The sequence below is a fragment of the Oratosquilla oratoria genome, chromosome 24 (assembly GCF_046742065.1).
Source record: "Oratosquilla oratoria isolate Oo_2021 chromosome 24, ASM4674206v1, whole genome shotgun sequence".
NCBI lineage: Eukaryota > Metazoa > Arthropoda > Malacostraca > Stomatopoda > Squillidae > Oratosquilla > Oratosquilla oratoria.
Genome location: NC_134800.1, coordinates 58,790,962 through 58,808,179, shown reverse-complemented (window position 1 = coordinate 58,808,179; position 17,218 = coordinate 58,790,962). Strand labels below are relative to the sequence as shown.

At 48.1% G+C, this 17,218-nt stretch overlaps 1 protein-coding gene across 3 annotated transcripts in view; it reads left to right on the top strand.

The window, feature by feature from the left end:
• Positions 1-17,218, top strand: part of LOC143038677 (bridge-like lipid transfer protein family member 3B) — a 99,221-nt gene that overhangs the window by 28,968 nt on the left and 53,035 nt on the right. For all 3 annotated transcript variants that reach the window (XM_076208214.1, XM_076208216.1, XM_076208215.1), the window contains 4 exons: positions 11,003-11,095; positions 11,826-12,007; positions 13,414-13,660; positions 14,886-16,273. In XM_076208214.1, the coding sequence (XP_076064329.1) occupies positions 11,003-11,095; positions 11,826-12,007; positions 13,414-13,660; positions 14,886-16,273 (1,910 nt within the window). The remainder of the gene's footprint in view (positions 1-11,002; positions 11,096-11,825; positions 12,008-13,413; positions 13,661-14,885; positions 16,274-17,218) is intronic.

The following is a 17,218-nucleotide window of genomic DNA, read 5'->3' as shown; positions in this document are numbered from 1 at the left end:
AAATAACCCAATGAAGAGGCCAAAAAAAAAAGTGCATACCTTGGAACTAAAGAATGAGATAAAGAAACTTACTGTGGTATTCTTAAGAATTATTCTTTCCTTATATTAATCTCATATAAAGCCATGGAAGGGAAAGATATAAGGAATATTTTTAGGATACCACCTTAAGAATCTTATGGTGGTATTCTTAAAAAAAAAAATCCTTATATAAATCTTTCCCTTCCAAGGATTTATGAGATTTATATAAGGAAAGATTTTTTTTTTACCATTAGAAGAGGAATGAGCACAGTTGATTTTCAGTATGGCATGAACGTGTCCAATGTTTGTTGTATAAAACAGTTGACAGTGAAGATGCTCTAGGTATGTGCTCACCAGAATCAGCCAAAGTAACAAGACATGAGATATGATACCTTGAATATTTGGGTTGAGGCCTTTGACTACTGGCAAGTAGATTAAAATGCGAATTATTGTTTATGCAATTTCTTCTTCATCTTCTTTTTCTCTTTCTTCCTTTCTGCATTTATAGTCCATCATCTCCCATAGTTGGGATTGGACTAATGATGAACCTCCTCTGTCTAGTGTGAAATCTTCCTCCACTGTAAATACTTCTATGTCCTACTGTACTGCTCCTCTCTATGTTCTCCTTGATCTTCCCACTGACCTTGGTATCTCTGTTTCCCCCCACCATTCTCAGCATTTCTTTCCCTGCCCCCCTTCTGCCTCATTCTTTCCTGTATCTTTTTCCAGACATCTCTCCACATCTCCATATACTGGAAACCCACTCCTGCCACTTCACCATCCATTGATCAATTCTTTTCAGTAGATCCACTACTCTTCCTGTCATTCCCCATATCTCAACACCATAAAACATAACAGATCTGATATGCAATTCATAAATACTGCCTCTGTTCTTCAGTGGAATACTTGTTTGTTCCGAAGAATACAAACTCTTCGGTACTCCTTACCCAAGGATACGCGGCGCGTTTCTACCGCTAACACTGTGTGTGCTTGAAAACACCTCACTCCGAGGGTCTGGGCAACCATTATCCTCAGTAAGGGGCCCTCCTGGGGCAAGGGGGGCCCCCCCCTCCCCCCGCAGGGGTAGGAGGGTAGAAGCTCCATTGTCTAAGCGGTAGCGATCGAGTCAACATCTCTCACAGTTCCGTGCTTGTATCAGGAAATTAATTTCCTGCGCCAATTCCGCATCGTTCGATTATCTCGAACGCAATCGGCATCGGCCTTCTACACCCTTCCAACGGCGTCCTTTGTGTGGAACGTCCTGCATCGCCGCCTTCCCCCTGCTTGGATCGTTCGATTATCTCGAACGCAATCGGCATCGGCCTTCTACACCCTTCCAACGGCGTCCTTTGTGTGGAACGTCCTGCATCGCCGCCTTCCCCCTGCTTGGAAGCGCTTGAGTCCCCTTTATCCCTCTCTTTAATCTCCACCGGGTATTCTCCGCTTCTCTGTAAGTATGGAATCTGGTCCTAGAGTTGTTGTTCGCGATAGCATGTGTGCCTTCGCCCGTGGTGAATTTCGCTGCCGGGCTCTTCTCCCACCGACAACTGTGGACCCACACTCTTGGTGTATCCATTGTCGGAATCTGGCATGTTCCCCTTCATCCCCGTGTACTACGTGCGCTCAATGGGGTGATAAGCAGTGGTCCGCGTATTTTCATGCTCACCGGAAGGTGCAGCCACGGGTCAAGATACGCGGGCCAGGAAGATGGCTTCCCCCCTCACCCGACACAAAGAGAAGGCATGCTACGTCGGCGGAGGACGCGGGCAGTTGTCTCCCCCCTCCTAAGCGTAGTAAACGGAAAGGTTGTACAATAGCCGCCCCGAGTCAGTCTCAGGCTAAATTGTCTCCTGTTCCTGCCAAAAAGGGGGCTAGTTTCGACGGGCACGCGCCATTGGCCCCCGCGAACTACCCCCCGGGTACGAGCTTTTTCCCGGTTGCGTCCGCTTGCTCCGCGATGCTCCCCGGCAGCTCCACCCCCCCACGGACAAAGGAACCGAGTTCGGAGATTCGGAGCGCGTCAGCCTCTTCTCCTTCTCGGGTGACCCCCAGTCCCACCCCTTCCACCTCTCGTCAGACGAGCCGGGTCATCGCCGGAACCCTTTCTATGCCCGGTGGGCAGGAAGCCCGAGGTGTACCCACACGCGCGTTCGTCGTAGGTGACTCAGCTTCGTCCGGAGGAGGCAGTCTCCCCCTGGCGTCTCCCGGACCATCCGCACCCAGGCGGGACCCTCCAAGAGGACATTCCCCGGACCTCCTCCCCACTCTCTGTTCACTCGTCACTACGTTGAAGGAACAGATGGAGGCCCAACGGGAATTTTTCCGCGCTTCTCAAGCGCGGTTCGTGCACCGCACGGAAGCTCGTGAGGAGTCTCCGCCCCCAAGGGCCCCCCTCGACCAGCTTCCACTTGCTCAGCCCCCCCCTGAACCCATCAGTAACGAGGATGGTAGCGTGCGGTTCCTCTCTGCCCGTGCCGACCCCTCCTACGCCGACGACGATGTCCACAGCGCCGTAGGGGGGGGGTCACGCTCCCTTTCCCCTCCCGTTTCCCAGTCGGAATCCTCGATGGTGGTCCCACCTTCCTTCTCGGACGTCCTCGCGAGGGTTCGGAGGGCGAATCGACTGGGCCCCCCGAAAGAAGAGGAAGCCACATTCGAGTCTGACATCTTCATGGCGGCCAACTCTCACAAAGCCCAGCCTACTCCCCTCCACCTTCCATGGAGTACGCAGACGGCGAGGGCCATGGCCCAGGCCTCCGACGCTCTCGCAACAAGGACGACCGAGAGGGCGCGTTGGCATCCGGTCCCATTGGAACACCAGAAGCGCTTCTACACCCCATCGGGGTCAACCCTCAGACCAGCCTCGATCCCGGCGAGGTTACCAGAGCTGGTTAAGGCGGACGCCGAGTCGCTGCGCAGACGAAACGTCCTCCTCTCCGGCAGGGAAGTCAGCGACCACATTCATTCACTGGCTCTGTCCCTGGCGGTGAACTCCTGGCTAGAACGCCTCCTTGCCTCGGCGAGGGAGTTCTTACCCGAACTCCAACCCCAGGAAGAATGCGACCTCCAGGCTTTTTTGGCAAGCGCGAGCAGAGCCCTGAAGCATCAGGCTTCCTGTCTCTCAACGTCCTGGGCCAACTTCGAGTCCCGCAGGAGAGACACCATCCTCGGGGACCCCAGTGACCCCCTCCTCAGGGAGATTTATGCTCCTTTGAGGAGGGCCCCCCTGCTCACCCACACGCTGATTCCCCCGGATGTGGTGGACTCGGCAATCACTAGCACCAACCAGTTGCTACACAACAGAGCCATCGAGAGAACAGCCGTCTCTAGCTCAAGGCCAAGGACCACCCCCCCATCGACCCCTCGGTCCTTTCAGACGCAGAGGCAGCCTTTTCGTCTCCCTAAGCGGGAAGACGGGCCCCCTCCCCATTCGAAGTCCAAAGCCCAGACAGGAAAGCCCCGCCCCTTCCCCAATAGAGAACAGGGGCGCAAACATCATAGAGGCTCTGGACCCCAACGCAGGAAATTCTAGGAACTCGCCTGCCCTCCCGCACAGGATAGGAGGTTGCCTCTCTCTCTACTGGAGAGAATGGGAGGCTGCCGGGGCGGAGGACTGGACCATCCAGGTTATCAAGGCAGGCTATCGTCTTCCTTTTCACACCATCCCCAGCCTCTCCCCCTATCCCATCCAAGTCAGCAACTACCATCCGGACTCGGATCGCGGGCGGGCCCTAGTGGAGGAAATCTCCACTCTGCTCCAGAAAGGAGCACTTGAGGAAGTCTCAACTCCGGACCCGGGGTTCTACTCGAGGCTATTCCTAGTACCAAAGGCTACAGGGGGGTGGAGACCTGTCATCGATCTGTCTCCTCTCAACAAGTTCCTTTCCCTGACGAAGTTCCGGATGGACACCCCCGAGGCCGTGAGGGCGTCTATCAGGGAAGGGGACTTCATGGTGTCCCTGGACCTCCAGGACGCCTATTTCCAAATACCTGTCCATCCCTCATCCCGAAAATTCCTCCGCTTCGTCCACAAGGGGACCACTTTTCAATTCACCTGCCTATGCTTCGGCCTCTCCACAGCACCCCAAGTCTTCACCAGAGTGTTCAAACTCGTCTCAGCGTGGTCCCACTCCAGAGGGATTCGCCTACTCCGTTACCTGGACGATTGGCTGATCCTGGCACACTCCGCCCAGCTATGCCGCGACCACCTGGGGATAGTCCTAGCTTTCATCCGCAAATTGGGCTCCACGGTCAACCGGGCGAAGTCAGATTTCATTCCAAGACAGAGAGTCACGTACCTGGGTATGGTTCTGGACTCTTCCCTCATGCAGGCATTCCCAGTAGAGAAGCGAATCCAGAATCTCTCTTCCCTCGTCGTGCAGGCACTATCGACCGGGTTCCTCACGGCCAAACAGTGCCAAGTCCTCCTGGGCCACATGGCCTCCGTCGAGAGGTTAATACCCAGGAGCAGACTGAGAATGCGACCCCTACAGTGGCTCCTCAAGTCCCAGTGGTCCCCGCTAAGGGGAGACACCCGTCAACACATCACCCTTACCGGAGAGGTCAAGCATTCTCTTCTCTGGTGGAAGGACCCGTGCAACCTGCTCGTGGGGATGCCCCTCGGCCCATCTCCCCCCGAAGTCCTCCTCTTCTCCGATGCCTCCAAGGAGGGCTGGGGGGCCCACCTCAACGACGATCACGTCAGCGGTTCCTGGTCCACGGTCGAGCGGACAGCCCATATCAACTGGCTAGAATTGAAAGCGGTACTGCTGGCTCTCCGTCACTTCTCGGGTCAAATCTCGGGGAAAGTTGTGGGCATCATGTCAGACAATTCCTCGGTAGTAGCCTACCTGAACAAGCAGGGGGGCACAGTCTCCCAGGACCTCTGCCATCTCACTATGGAGATCCTCCTATTAGCCGAGAACCTCCAAGTGACACTCAGAGCTCGCTACATCCCAGGGAAAAAGAATGTCTGGGCGGACCACCTCAGCAGAAGGAGTCAGGTAATCAGCACGGAGTGGTCCCTCCATCCGGAAGTGGCGACCTTCCTCATCAACAAATGGGGCTCCCCTCTGGTGGACCTTTTCGCCACCAGATGGAACCACCAGCTCCCGGTGTATTTCAGCCCTCTCCCGGATCCGCTGGCAGCGGGAGAGGATGCTCTTCTGCAAAGCTGGGACAACCTCGACACCTACGCTTTCCCACCGTTTCCCTTGCTCCAAAAGGTGCTCCAGAGAGTACGAACCGCATCCAACCTTCGGATGACTTTGATCGCTCCCTGGTGGCCGGAAGCCCCATGGTTTCCAGACGCCCTCGAGCTAGCAGTGGAGGAGCCCCTGGCCCTTCAGGGAAGACCCGACCTTCTACATCAACCAGTCAACGGGGCCTGGCACAAGAACCCGTCAGCCCTGGCACTTCACGCGTTCAGACTATGGTCCGGATCCTCCTAGAGAAGGGTTTCCCCAAAGAAGTGGCAGAAGACATGTCCTCCCCTATTCGCTCTTCCTCAGCTGCCCTTTATCAAGGGAAGTGGAATGCTTTTGCAGAATGGTGCCACTCCCGAGCAATAGCCCCAGAGCAAGCCACCATTCCTCTGATTGCCTCCTTCTTCCACTTCCTCCGGAAGTCCAAGAAGATCTCCCTCTCGGCAGTGCAGGGCTATAGGGCAGCTCTTAATCAGGTGTTTTCTCTGAAGGGCATGGATCTAGCCCTGTCTCCAGAAATTTCCATGCTCTTCAGACATTTCAGAAAATCATGCCCCCCCAGGGAGATCACTTCTCCTCCATGGGATGTGGCATTAGTCCTCAACGCTCTGCGGGGCCCCCCTTACGAACCCCTCCGAGATGCTAATTTCAAGGACCTCACCTTGAAGACAGTCTTTCTCTTGGCCCTGGCGTCTTCCAAGAGGGTCGGGGAGTTGCATGCCATCTCTTATCGAGTCGCCCACTCGAAAGGATGGCAAGAGGTCTCCTTCACTTTTCTGCCCCAATTCGTTGCCAAAAACCAGGATCCGGCCAAAGCCGACCCTAGATTCTGGTCCTTTAGTATTCCTTCCTTGGACGACTTTGTAGGGGGCGAACATGCAGAAATGGTCCTATGCCCGGTACGTGCTATCCGGACCTACCTCAAGAGGACGAAGCATCTTAGACCAGACTTGCCAAGACTGTTCGTCTCTACCAGGGGTACACCCAAGCCCGTCACTAAGACTTCCATTTCTTACTGGATCAAGGAAGTCATCCGCAGGGCCTACGCCTCGAGCCCCACGGATTACCCTGGAGCAAAAGCTCATGACCTCAGGGCAATAGGACCCTCCCTAGTCTTCCGAAAGAATCGGTCAGTCAACCAGGTCCTTCAAGCAGGTATATGGAAGTCCCAGACTACGTTCACTTCCTTTTACCTCAAAGATGTCATGTGGGAATCCTTAGGGACCTTCTCTCTAGGCCCCATAGTGGCTGCCCAAGAAGTCCTGAGATAACATACCCCGTACCAATGGCACACAGCCAACCCTGAAGCCTCATCCAAGTTCTGGATCGGCAACCACGGGGATACCTATCTCAAGTCCTTCTCATACTCCTACATTCCCTTACCTCACCGAGGGCTCTCAAGCATTCCAAGGGAATCAGTTCGAGCCCTACAAGGGGTACAAAGTGAGTATGCCCTGTCTGTCTCCACTCTGGGAACAGATCCAGGTGCCCTTCACAGTTTCGGGGAATGTATAAGGGTCTGGTCAACGTAGATCTTAGCACTCTACATTTTCTCCTTACGAGGGTTTCCCAGGCTAGACAAATACTTCCTTCCCCCCTAAGTCCAAGTCTCCTTGGGTAAGGAGTACCGAAGAGTTTGTATTCTTCGGAACAAATGTAATTTTCGCAGGAAAATTAATTTTTCCCTGATACAAACCTGAGGTACTCCTTACCTCTAATGGCCCTCCTCATCCACCCCGCTAGTAGTTCCTTCTCCCTGGCCTGTCAACCCTCGTGACTAATTTCATACCTGGCTCAGACAATGGAGCTTCTACCCTCCTACCCCTGCGGGGGGAGGGGGGGGCCCCCCTTGCCCCAGGAGGGCCCCTTACTGAGGATAATGGTTGCCCAGACCCTCGGAGTGAGGTGTTTTCAAGCACACACAGTGTTAGCGGTAGAAACGCGCCGCGTATCCTTGGGTAAGGAGTACCTCAGGTTTGTATCAGGGAAAAATTAATTTTCCTGCAAAAATTACATATTTACCAACAAGCCTTCTCTCTTCATTTTTTCCCTTTGCATATAATGGGAGGATCTTGATTGAGAGGATTAGGAGAGGAACAGAGGGAGTAATTTGTGAGGAACAGTGTGGATTTAGGACGGGTAGAGGGTGTGTAGATCAGATTTTTGTGGTAAGACAGATATGTGAGAAAGCTATAGGAAAGGGGAAGGATGTTTTTTAGGCCTTTATGGACCTGGAAAAGGCTTATGACAGGGTAGACAGGAAGGCACTGTGGGAGGTTTTGCGGATATACGGGATAGGAGGAAAGCTTCTAGGAGATGTCAAGAGTTTTTATGAGAGTAGTAGAGCTTGTGTCAGGATTAGAAATGGAGAGAGTGAGTGGTTCGAGGTAAAGGTGGGACTTCGTCAAGGATGCGTTATGTCGCCCAGGCTGTTCAACTTATACATGGATGGGGTAGTGCGAGAGGTAAATGCAAGGGTAGTGGGTCAGGGATTGGAGATGGTTAAAGAAAATGGAGAAAAGTGGGAGGTGAGCCAGCTGTTGTTTGTGGACGACACTGCGCTTGTGGCAGGATCGGAGGAGGGATTGAGGAAGTTGGTGACAGAGTTTGGGAGAGTGTGTGATAGAAGAAAGCTGAAGATAAATGTGGGTAAAAGTAAGGTGATGAGATGTACAAGGGGTGAAAGTGGCAGTAGTCTGGAAGTGAGCATTAAGGGAGAGTGACTGGAGGAAGTGGATAGTTTTAGATACTTGGGTGCAAATGTGGCAGGAAAAGGTGGAGTGAAGGTGGAGGTAGAATGTAGATTGAGAGAAGCGAGTAAATGCTTTGGTGGATTAAAAAGTGTAATGAGGAATAGACATTTGGGAATGGATGCTAAGAGGAGACTATATGAAAGTGATTGTGCCAACAGCACTGTATGGGGTAGAAACATGGAACATAAGAGAGGAAGAGAGAAGGAGTTTGAATGTGTTTGAGATGAGGTGTCTGAGAAGTATGATGGGGGTTACTAGGCTGGATAGAGTGAGGAATGAGGAGGTGAGGAGAAGAACAGGGGTGGAAAGGGAGTTGGGAGATAGGGTTGATGAAAGAGTATTAGGATGGTTTGGACACATGGAAAGAATGAGTGAAGAAAGACTAGTAAAAGAGGTATGGAAGGCAGATGTGGAGGGAGTGAACATGAAGGGATGTCCTATGATGAGGTGGATGGATGGGGTGAAGAGGAAGGAAGGGGAAGAGGGGAATGTCTGTTGAGGAAGGACAGGAGAGGACAGAAGACAGGGGTGAATGGAGAATGGTTGTATATGGGTGATGTTGTGATGCATGAGGTGGAATGGGCAGGGGGATGTGGGGTGAGGTAGTATGTGTGAGCAAATTTTGAGCAGCCCAAAGGGATTTCTCCCTGTCTTCTCCTTTTATGCATGGGGGGACAGAGAGGGGGGGTCGCCGATTTAATGAAGAGGCCTTGCTGTGGATGTGCTGTGTCTTGCGGCACTGCTTCTGACCCAGGGCAGTGGACAAGGTGAAGGGATGACCTGTCATCCAGGAGGTGCTAAGATGAGAGGGAGGGTGGAGGGGTGTGGAGTGTATTCAGGGATGGAATGGGTGGGAATGATTTTATGCCTTTTCCTTTTTTGCTACCTCCCTTGTAAGGGGGAAAAAGCCTTGATATATGTATGTATGTATGCATATAATGAAGCAGTGGGGGTAAACCAGTTCCAGCTGCCAAGCCATGCTGCATTGATTCCAGTCCAAGTAGTTTGGTGGGGGAGAGGGAGGATTTTTCATCCCCAAAGTGCCGAGATGAGAGAGGATATTCATTTGGCTGTTGTATGTTTATAGTGGGTGTGTGCTTTGACTTGGCTATCCCCCATATAAGGGGGAGAGGGCTTTTGGTATGTATGTATGTACCTAATTGCAGTATACAGGAAATAAGCAATGCTCATGAGTCTAGTCTTTTACTAACCAATTATTGTACTGTTTGAAATTCATGTATGGTTCCAGCTTGGGCTATATCACCTTAAAATCCAATATCCCTTGGTAAGGGGGAAGGGTCTTTAATATGTATTTACCTAGTTGTATCTTCTGGGAAGGGGAGCTATGCTCTTGGTGTCCCATCTTTGTATCTTGCAGTGTCTAGTTTGCTCTTAAATTCGTGTATGTTTGTATATACCTAATTGCTGTATACATGAAAAGAGAAATGCTCATGGGGTCCTGTCTCTTACTCTCCAGATTATGTGTGGCTTCAAATGTATGTATGTGTGTATATGAACTCCCTCTGGATTGAGAATTTTTTTATAACCATGGATGATGTGAATGGTTTGAAATGAGGTGAAATAAAGAACTACTTGTGGTTTTATTGATGTTATGTGAATTATGATATATACTAGTCCAATCATTTGTTATTGAAAATGAAATGTATTTTTATCATCATATTTTGTCTTACAATCCAAATGTTAAAGGTTGAAACCATAGAGCATTAATTCAGTTGACCTTACTGAACTGTGGTTTCAGGCATGTTGAGGCAGTTGTGGAAATTTTACATATTCAAAAAGCCCTTGCACCCTCATAAGGGGGATAGATGAATCAAAGCACACACACACTATAATACCAAGGGTTTCTTCACCCTTATAAGGGAGGTAGACAGACAAGACACACACCCACTCCCACCCATTCCACTCTCATTGAGTACATTTGTTTCCTTCTCATCCTAACTCCTTTTGGATGAAGGGTCATCCCTATCTCCTGCCCACTGCCCAGGTCAGAAGCAATGAAGCAAGACACAGTACATCCACAGCAGGTCCACTTCACTTACGTGGTGACCCTCTCTCCCCATCCCTTCATGTAGAAAATAGAGAAGATGTGTGAAATCCCTTTGGGCTACTTCAATTTATCATCCATACACAACCATTCTCTACTCGTATGTATCCCCTGCCTTTCCTTCCTTGTTCAACAGACATTCCCCTCTTGCTCAAAGCCCCTTTGACCCCATCCATCCACCTCATCTTCAGTTGTCCTCTTAGGCTCACTCCATCCATCTCTGCTTCCCATGCTTTTTGCTTGTTTTTCTTCACTCACTCTCTCCATGTACCCAAATCATTCCAATAATTTTTATTGCCCCTATTTACCAGCTCCCTTTCCACCCTTACTCTCCTCCTCACTGCCTCATTTCTTACTCTATCCATTCTCATAACACCCACCATACTTCTCACACACTTCATTTCAAACACATTTAAACTTCACCCTTTTGCCTCTCTTAAAATCCAAATCTCTGCCCCATGCAGTGTTGTAAGCACAATCACCCATTCATATAATCTTCTCTTTGCATCCATTCCCAGATGCCTATTTCTTATGACACTTTTCAATCCCTCAAGACATTTACATGCTTCCCTCAGTCTACACTTTACCTCCACCCCCATACCTCCATTTCTAGCCTCATACAACCCTAAATACTTAAAACGCTCCAATTCCTTGAGCCTTTCTCCTTTAAGACTTTAAGACCAAGTACACATATGATGAACAAATAAAATTAATTCAACCACACCACCCACCTCAGCCTCTTGGGGATGAAAGATCACTTCATGTCAACCCTACTTCTCGGGTGAAAAGCAATGCAGTGAGGCAAAGGTCCTCCACAGCAGGACCTGGGGTTTACCCCCACTGCTTCATCATAGGGAAATTTTGATGCTGGATAATTCCAAAACTCAATCACTGAAATCTGTTAAAGAAAATTAAGTATATTTGTGTCTTCATAATTCATTTCTTTTTTTCTCATGTTCCAGGGGATAAAGATCGCTTCTCGTTACCGGCCAACATGACTAGCATACACATAGAATTTACGCTCTACTACTACCCTGGATTTGCAGATTCCCCAGGTAATAAGATACAATTTTCAAGTTAACATGGATACTGAAGGTGCAATGTGATATCTTGTTTTTAAGGATTTTATAGAGATCAGGGAAAATAGAGGTGCTTCATGTATATGTGAAGAGAAAAATGTAACGTAAATAGTATGTCATTTTGTGAGAGTTGAAAATTGTTCTAAGTATCACCTTGATGGATGCTTGCTGGTTGAGCATTGGGACTTGTGATAGAGGTCAAAGTGACACCATTTTGAATCCTGCCAGCAGTGAGTCAGAACAAGGGCGTGGTTCATTAGATCCCGCACTACAAAGTCCTCTGTAAAGGCCACCATCCTAGCCTCCTGATAGGGGGAGCTAATGACGTTAAACCGAATCCATCATCATCATCACTATGATTCACTAGGTGCCAGTCAATCAGTCTGTTGCCCCGGTCTCTTCTTGCAGGAAGCCTGCAGCTCTTAGTTAACTGGCAACATTAGAGTTCAGTTGTTTCTATGGAGAGTTGCAAAAAAGAAAAAATTATTTCATAGACTTTGTGATATTGTTTTTTGTGATGTTTTTTCTTTCAGGAGAGACTTTACTATATTTTGTTCATGCTGTCATTGTTTTTTTGTATGCTTATACATTATTGATATGGATATGAAAATATCTTCAAATTTTGTAAGACAATTTTTTCTACACTCCCAAATGTGAAGAATGTCATTTATTCTTATATGTGTATTTTTTCTTTCTTTTTTTGTAGTCCCCCCACCAAAGATGTACATACAGTGCAATCCAATGCAAATCAACCTGGACCCACTCTCAGTGTTGTGGCTCAATGCTTTTACTATGAGCCTCCAGCAAGCTATACAAGTTCAAAAAGCCTCTGCTTCCAGTTCATCCAGTTCCTATGTGGATATTTACTTGGAAGCCATCATGCCCAGGGTATGGGAATGTACCTCAACTTTGTTATGTTCTTTTATTGTTTGGTTGTCCCCTTGTCACTGTATGGAGTAGAGACTTGGAACTGAGATGGAACGTATGGTTGGTTGTTTGGCCATGCTGTGGAGATGCTGTATTTACCTAGTTGTATTACATGGGAAGGGAGCTTGTGATCCAGGCAGTTGGCAGTTGGGTTACATGGATGGTTCTTCATCCACAGGGAGCCAGGGTAAAAGGGAAAAGAAATTGGTGCAGGGCAGATCGAGGGTGGGTGGATGCCTTGGCTTGCTACCTCCCTAAAAGGGGGAAGAAGCCATTTGGTATATATCAAAGAATGCTGAGATGGTTTGGACATGTGGAAAGAATAAGTGAAGAAAGACTGGCAAAACTATATGAAAAATAGAAGTGGATGGAGTGAGCTTGAGAAAAAAAAAATGAGGGGGATGGATGGAGTAAAGGGGAAATTGGAGATGATTTTGCCTACTACATTTTATGGGGTGGAGACTTGGAATGAGAGTCAAAAGATTAAATATGTTTGAGATGAAATATCTGAGAAGTATGGTGGGGATTGCAAGATTAGATAAAGTGAGAAATGAGGTGGTTAGCAGGAGAACAGGGGTGAAAGGAGCTGGCAGATAGGGCTGATGAAAAATTATTGGGATGGTCTGGGGATATGGAAATAATGAGTGAAGAAGATTAGCAAGAGAAGTGTAGAAAGCAGGGGTGGATGGAGTGAACTTGAGGGGGTGACTGAGAATGAGATGGATGGATGGGGTGAAAGGGGCTTCAAAGCCAGGAGATTTTCAGGGGATAGACGTGAGTGGTGAATGGTTGTGTATAGATGATATTTTGACACAGCTTGAAGGGGGTATCTCCCAGTCCTAAATTTTCTGTATAAGGGGATGAGGAGGGAGGGTTACCGTGGAAGTGAAGCGGCCCTGCCTTGGATGCACAGTGTCTTGTTGCAATGTTTCTGACATGACAGTGGGCAGGAGACAGGGATGACCCATCATCCATGAGGAGCTAAAATGAGAGGGAAACAAGGGTGGTGGATGAGAGTGGAATGGGTGGGACCAGATGCATGCCTCAATTGGCTACATCCCTTGGAGAAGAGGTCCTTGTTATATAGATAGAACTATTCACTTGTTCTATACAGTAATGACTTTAGATATATTATGCTTTAAAGTAGTTTGTGTATAAACCTATGAAATAGAGTTTGAACTAATCTTTGGCCATCTGGTATTCAATTTTCTCACTCATACTATGATATCTCAGTCTTTTGAGTACATAACTTATTTCATTTTATCACATTTGATTAAGATTCTTGTTTGTGGGTTTGGAAGTAATGAAACTACTATTACATAATTCTTATCTTTATTTTTTTTCCCATTCGGTGTGGTAAACAACAGGTGATCGTAGAAAGTACAACAAACTACCAAAGCCAGCGAGATAGGCCAAAGTCTATGCACATTCAGACATCGCGCTTGGTCCTGACAAATACTCGACCACCTGACCCAACTTCACCTGGTTCTCTTGCCTCTCTGGCTGCTATCTTGGAGACAATTCAGCAAGGAGAACTATTTTTTGGTTCTCATTATCCTTCAAAGCCTGGAGATTTTCAGCCCATCTGTGATAAATTTATGCAGCATGCAACTGGTAAGGAACACAATTTTTTTTTTTTTTTTTTTTTTTTTCTCTCTCCTTCTGTACAAATGGAAAAGGACCTTTGATAATTAAATATATGTATGTATAATTCACAGATTGGTTAAAAAATGGAACAAGAGAATCATATGAGAGGTACAAAGAAAAGAAAAGAGAAGTAAAGCATAAGATAAAGGAGGCAAAGAGGAGAGCAGATGTGAAATGGGGTAAGAGTATGACAAAAATTTGAAAGAAAAATGTTTTGGAAAGAAATTAAAAGAGGAAGAGGAGGCAAATCAAGTAGAGAAGAAAAGGTAAAAGTTGTAGATGGAGAGATGATAATGGAAGAGACAGCAGTAAGAGGAAGAAGGGCAGAGTACTTTAGGGAGTTGCTAAATGTGAAGGAGGATAGGGAGGAAAAGGTAGTTGCTGTGAGAAGCACTAAGAAAATGACAGTGAAGAGTGAGGAAAATGGGGGAGAAATAAGGAAAGATGAGGTGAAGGCAGGTAAGATGATGAGAGCAGGTAAGGCACCTGGGTTGGATGGGTGTCATGTAGAATGTCTAAGAAAAAGGGAGGTTCATTGATGATGGACTGGCTGGTGAGGTTATTTAATGTTTGTTTAAAAGATGATCGAGTGCTGGAGGAGTGCATGTATAGTTCCACATTACATGAGAAAGGAGGACAAGTGTGAGTGTAAGTTTGAGAGGGATCAGTTTGTTAAGTATAGTTGGGAAGGCTTCATCTTCTTTTTCTTCTTCTTCTTATCCTCCTCCTCCTCCCCCTCCTCCTCCTTTCTTTCTTTCTTCTTATGCATGATTGATCCATCCATCTATTGTCCCCAGTCTCTTGCAGAAGACCTACAGACACCAGGTAACCAGCAATATCCTCCAGATGGGACCATAAATCAACTAGAAAGGAGATTGTGTTGTTGTCCAGGGATTGTTGGCATGGAGCATTGTAGTATGAGGTATTCCGTGTCTTCTGTGTGGTGGTTGCATCTGAGGCAGTTTGAATCTGTAGAAAGGCCTATTCTGTGGTGGTATGGTCTTCATGATAGATGGTGTCCTGAGCACAGTCGAGTCAGGCGGGTTCTTGTTCAGCGTGGAAGGGTATTTCCTGTAGGGCTTATGTGTGTGACACAGAGGCCAGTAGATCTTGGTATAACCATGTTAGTGAAATGAAGGTTATTGGATCTTGTCATGACTCTTAATTGAAATATTAAATTTTCTCTTTCCAGTCCAAGATAATGTAAGAGAACCACCCAATGTGTCGCAGTGTGACACTTTTTATGAAGCGGTATCACACCTGAAGAAGGATTCATTGTGGACGGAGGCAAGAGATGTTTTCTTTATGAACTGTGAACCCCTCTGGATTGAGTTTCTTGGTGTAGCTTCAGCAAAAAACCGACCAGTGCCCTTTGTGGATGCTTGCCCTGTATCAATTTGGATATATCTCAAGCCAAAGACTAGTGCCAATTTAAGTGCCAGCAGTGGTGAACTCAGTAGTGAAAGGCCACGTAGAACTTTGTTAAGAGACTTTTATCAAGAAAATGAAACTCACAGTGCCAGTAAACTAGAAAGTAGTTCGAGTGGAGAGGCCGAGATGCATCTCCTGGTGCAGGTTCCTAGTCTAGTCAGTGTTCAGCTCAACCATTACCAGTATCTTTTCCTTATGAGACAGATAGAGGTAATGGCAGAACTCAGTTCTTTTCTCACGTACGATTCGGATAAGATCAACACTCACCATAAAGATGCTAGGGGTCTATCCAGTGATGTAGTGCCAGGCTCTATGGTCATAGCAGCAGTGGTGCCACAGGTGGATGTGTCTTTCCTTATGCCATGTCCCAACCCATGCAAAGATACGTCAGCCCTCGACCTGGAAAGCTTCATGCCTGACTCGTCCTCCACCACTGACCTGCCTGAATGGACATCACCCGTTTGTGAAGTGCGAGAATCTATGTCGGAGCACAACATCAATGCCAACAATGGGAACGGTGACACATGTTCTATTACTAGTGACATGACAAAATCCCACAGTGAGAGCCAAATCGCATCACCATCTCTCTCACCCCCGCTACCAATGGACACTCCCATTACTTCTGCAGCAAAGGTTCAGCCGAGCAGCTCGCCTCCTACAACAACTGCCAATGGAACTCTTACCCCTAGCAAGCATCCACAAGGCCTTGCTGCAAGTCGGCAGCTTCTCGCCAGTGGCATAACAAATATCACAGATAAAGTCTCGGGGACACATCATTTGCATGGTACGGGGCCACTGGTCCAGCTCAACCTTCAGGATAACATTAATGCAAGCTTTACCACAGTTCGTAAAGGCCTCACTAGTGGTTTCACATCCTTTATGTCCACTCTTGAATCTGCCGTTAAAACTAGCCCAGAAGACATGAGTGATACTATGTCAGTGCGTAGTGACCTAAGTTCTGACAGTGATAACTTTATCATGGTGAACATGGAAACTGATCGGACAGACAGTGGATTAGGGGGAATGGATGCTGCTTTGTTCAGAGTGGCAGATAAACCCTCGGCATCAGTTGAAGTAGCCTCTGAAGTATTTGAAGAAGCAACACCAAGTGAAGTTTCTTTGTCAAGCTCCATCAAGAGAAAAGATTCTGTAAGTTCCATATTTGATTATGTAGTAATTCACAAATTTTTGTCAGTGTAGCTCTCTATGGTTGTGTACAGTCAGAATCATAAATTTGATCAGGTTTTTCATTTAACGTATTTTTATGAGTGCCAAATCATAGCAAAACTCGTTTCTATAGCCATCCTGAACTAAATTAAGTTTGTTCCGAAGAATACAAACTCTTCGGTACTCCTTACCCAAGGATACGCGGCGCGTTTCTACCGCTAACACTGTGTGTGCTTGAAAACACCTCACTCCGAGGGTCTGGGCAACCATTATCCTCAGTAAGGGGCCCTCCTGGGGCAAGGGGGGCCCCCCCTCCCCCCGCAAGGGTAGGAGGGTAGAAGCTCCATTGTCTAAGCGGTAGCGATCGAGTCAACATCTCTCACAGTCCGGCTAACACTGAAGTCCAGTTCGGGGACCGTTTCCCCGCTCCCGTGCTTGTATCAGGAAATTAATTTCCTGCGCCAATCCCGACATCGTTCGATTATCTCGAACGCAATCGGCATCGGCCTTCTACACCCTTCCAACGGCGTCCTTTGTGTGGAACGTCCTGCATCGCCGCCTTCCCCCTGCTTGGAAGCGCTTGAGACCCCTGTCCTCCCTTTATCCCTCTCTTTAATCTCCACCGGGTATTCTCCGCTTCTCTGTAAGTATGGAATCTGGTCCTAGAGTTGTTGTTCGCGATAGCATGTGTGCCTTCGCCCGTGGTGAATTTCGCTGCCGCGCTCTTCTCCCACCGACAACTGTGGACCCACACTCTTGGTGTATCCATTGTCGGAATCTGGAATGTTCCCCTTCATCCCCGTGTACTACGTGCGCTCAATGGGGTGATAAGCAGTGGTCCGCGTATTTTCATGCTCACCGGAAGGTGCAGCCACGGGTCAAAATACGCGGGCAAGGCAGATGGCTTCCCCCCTCACCCGACACAAA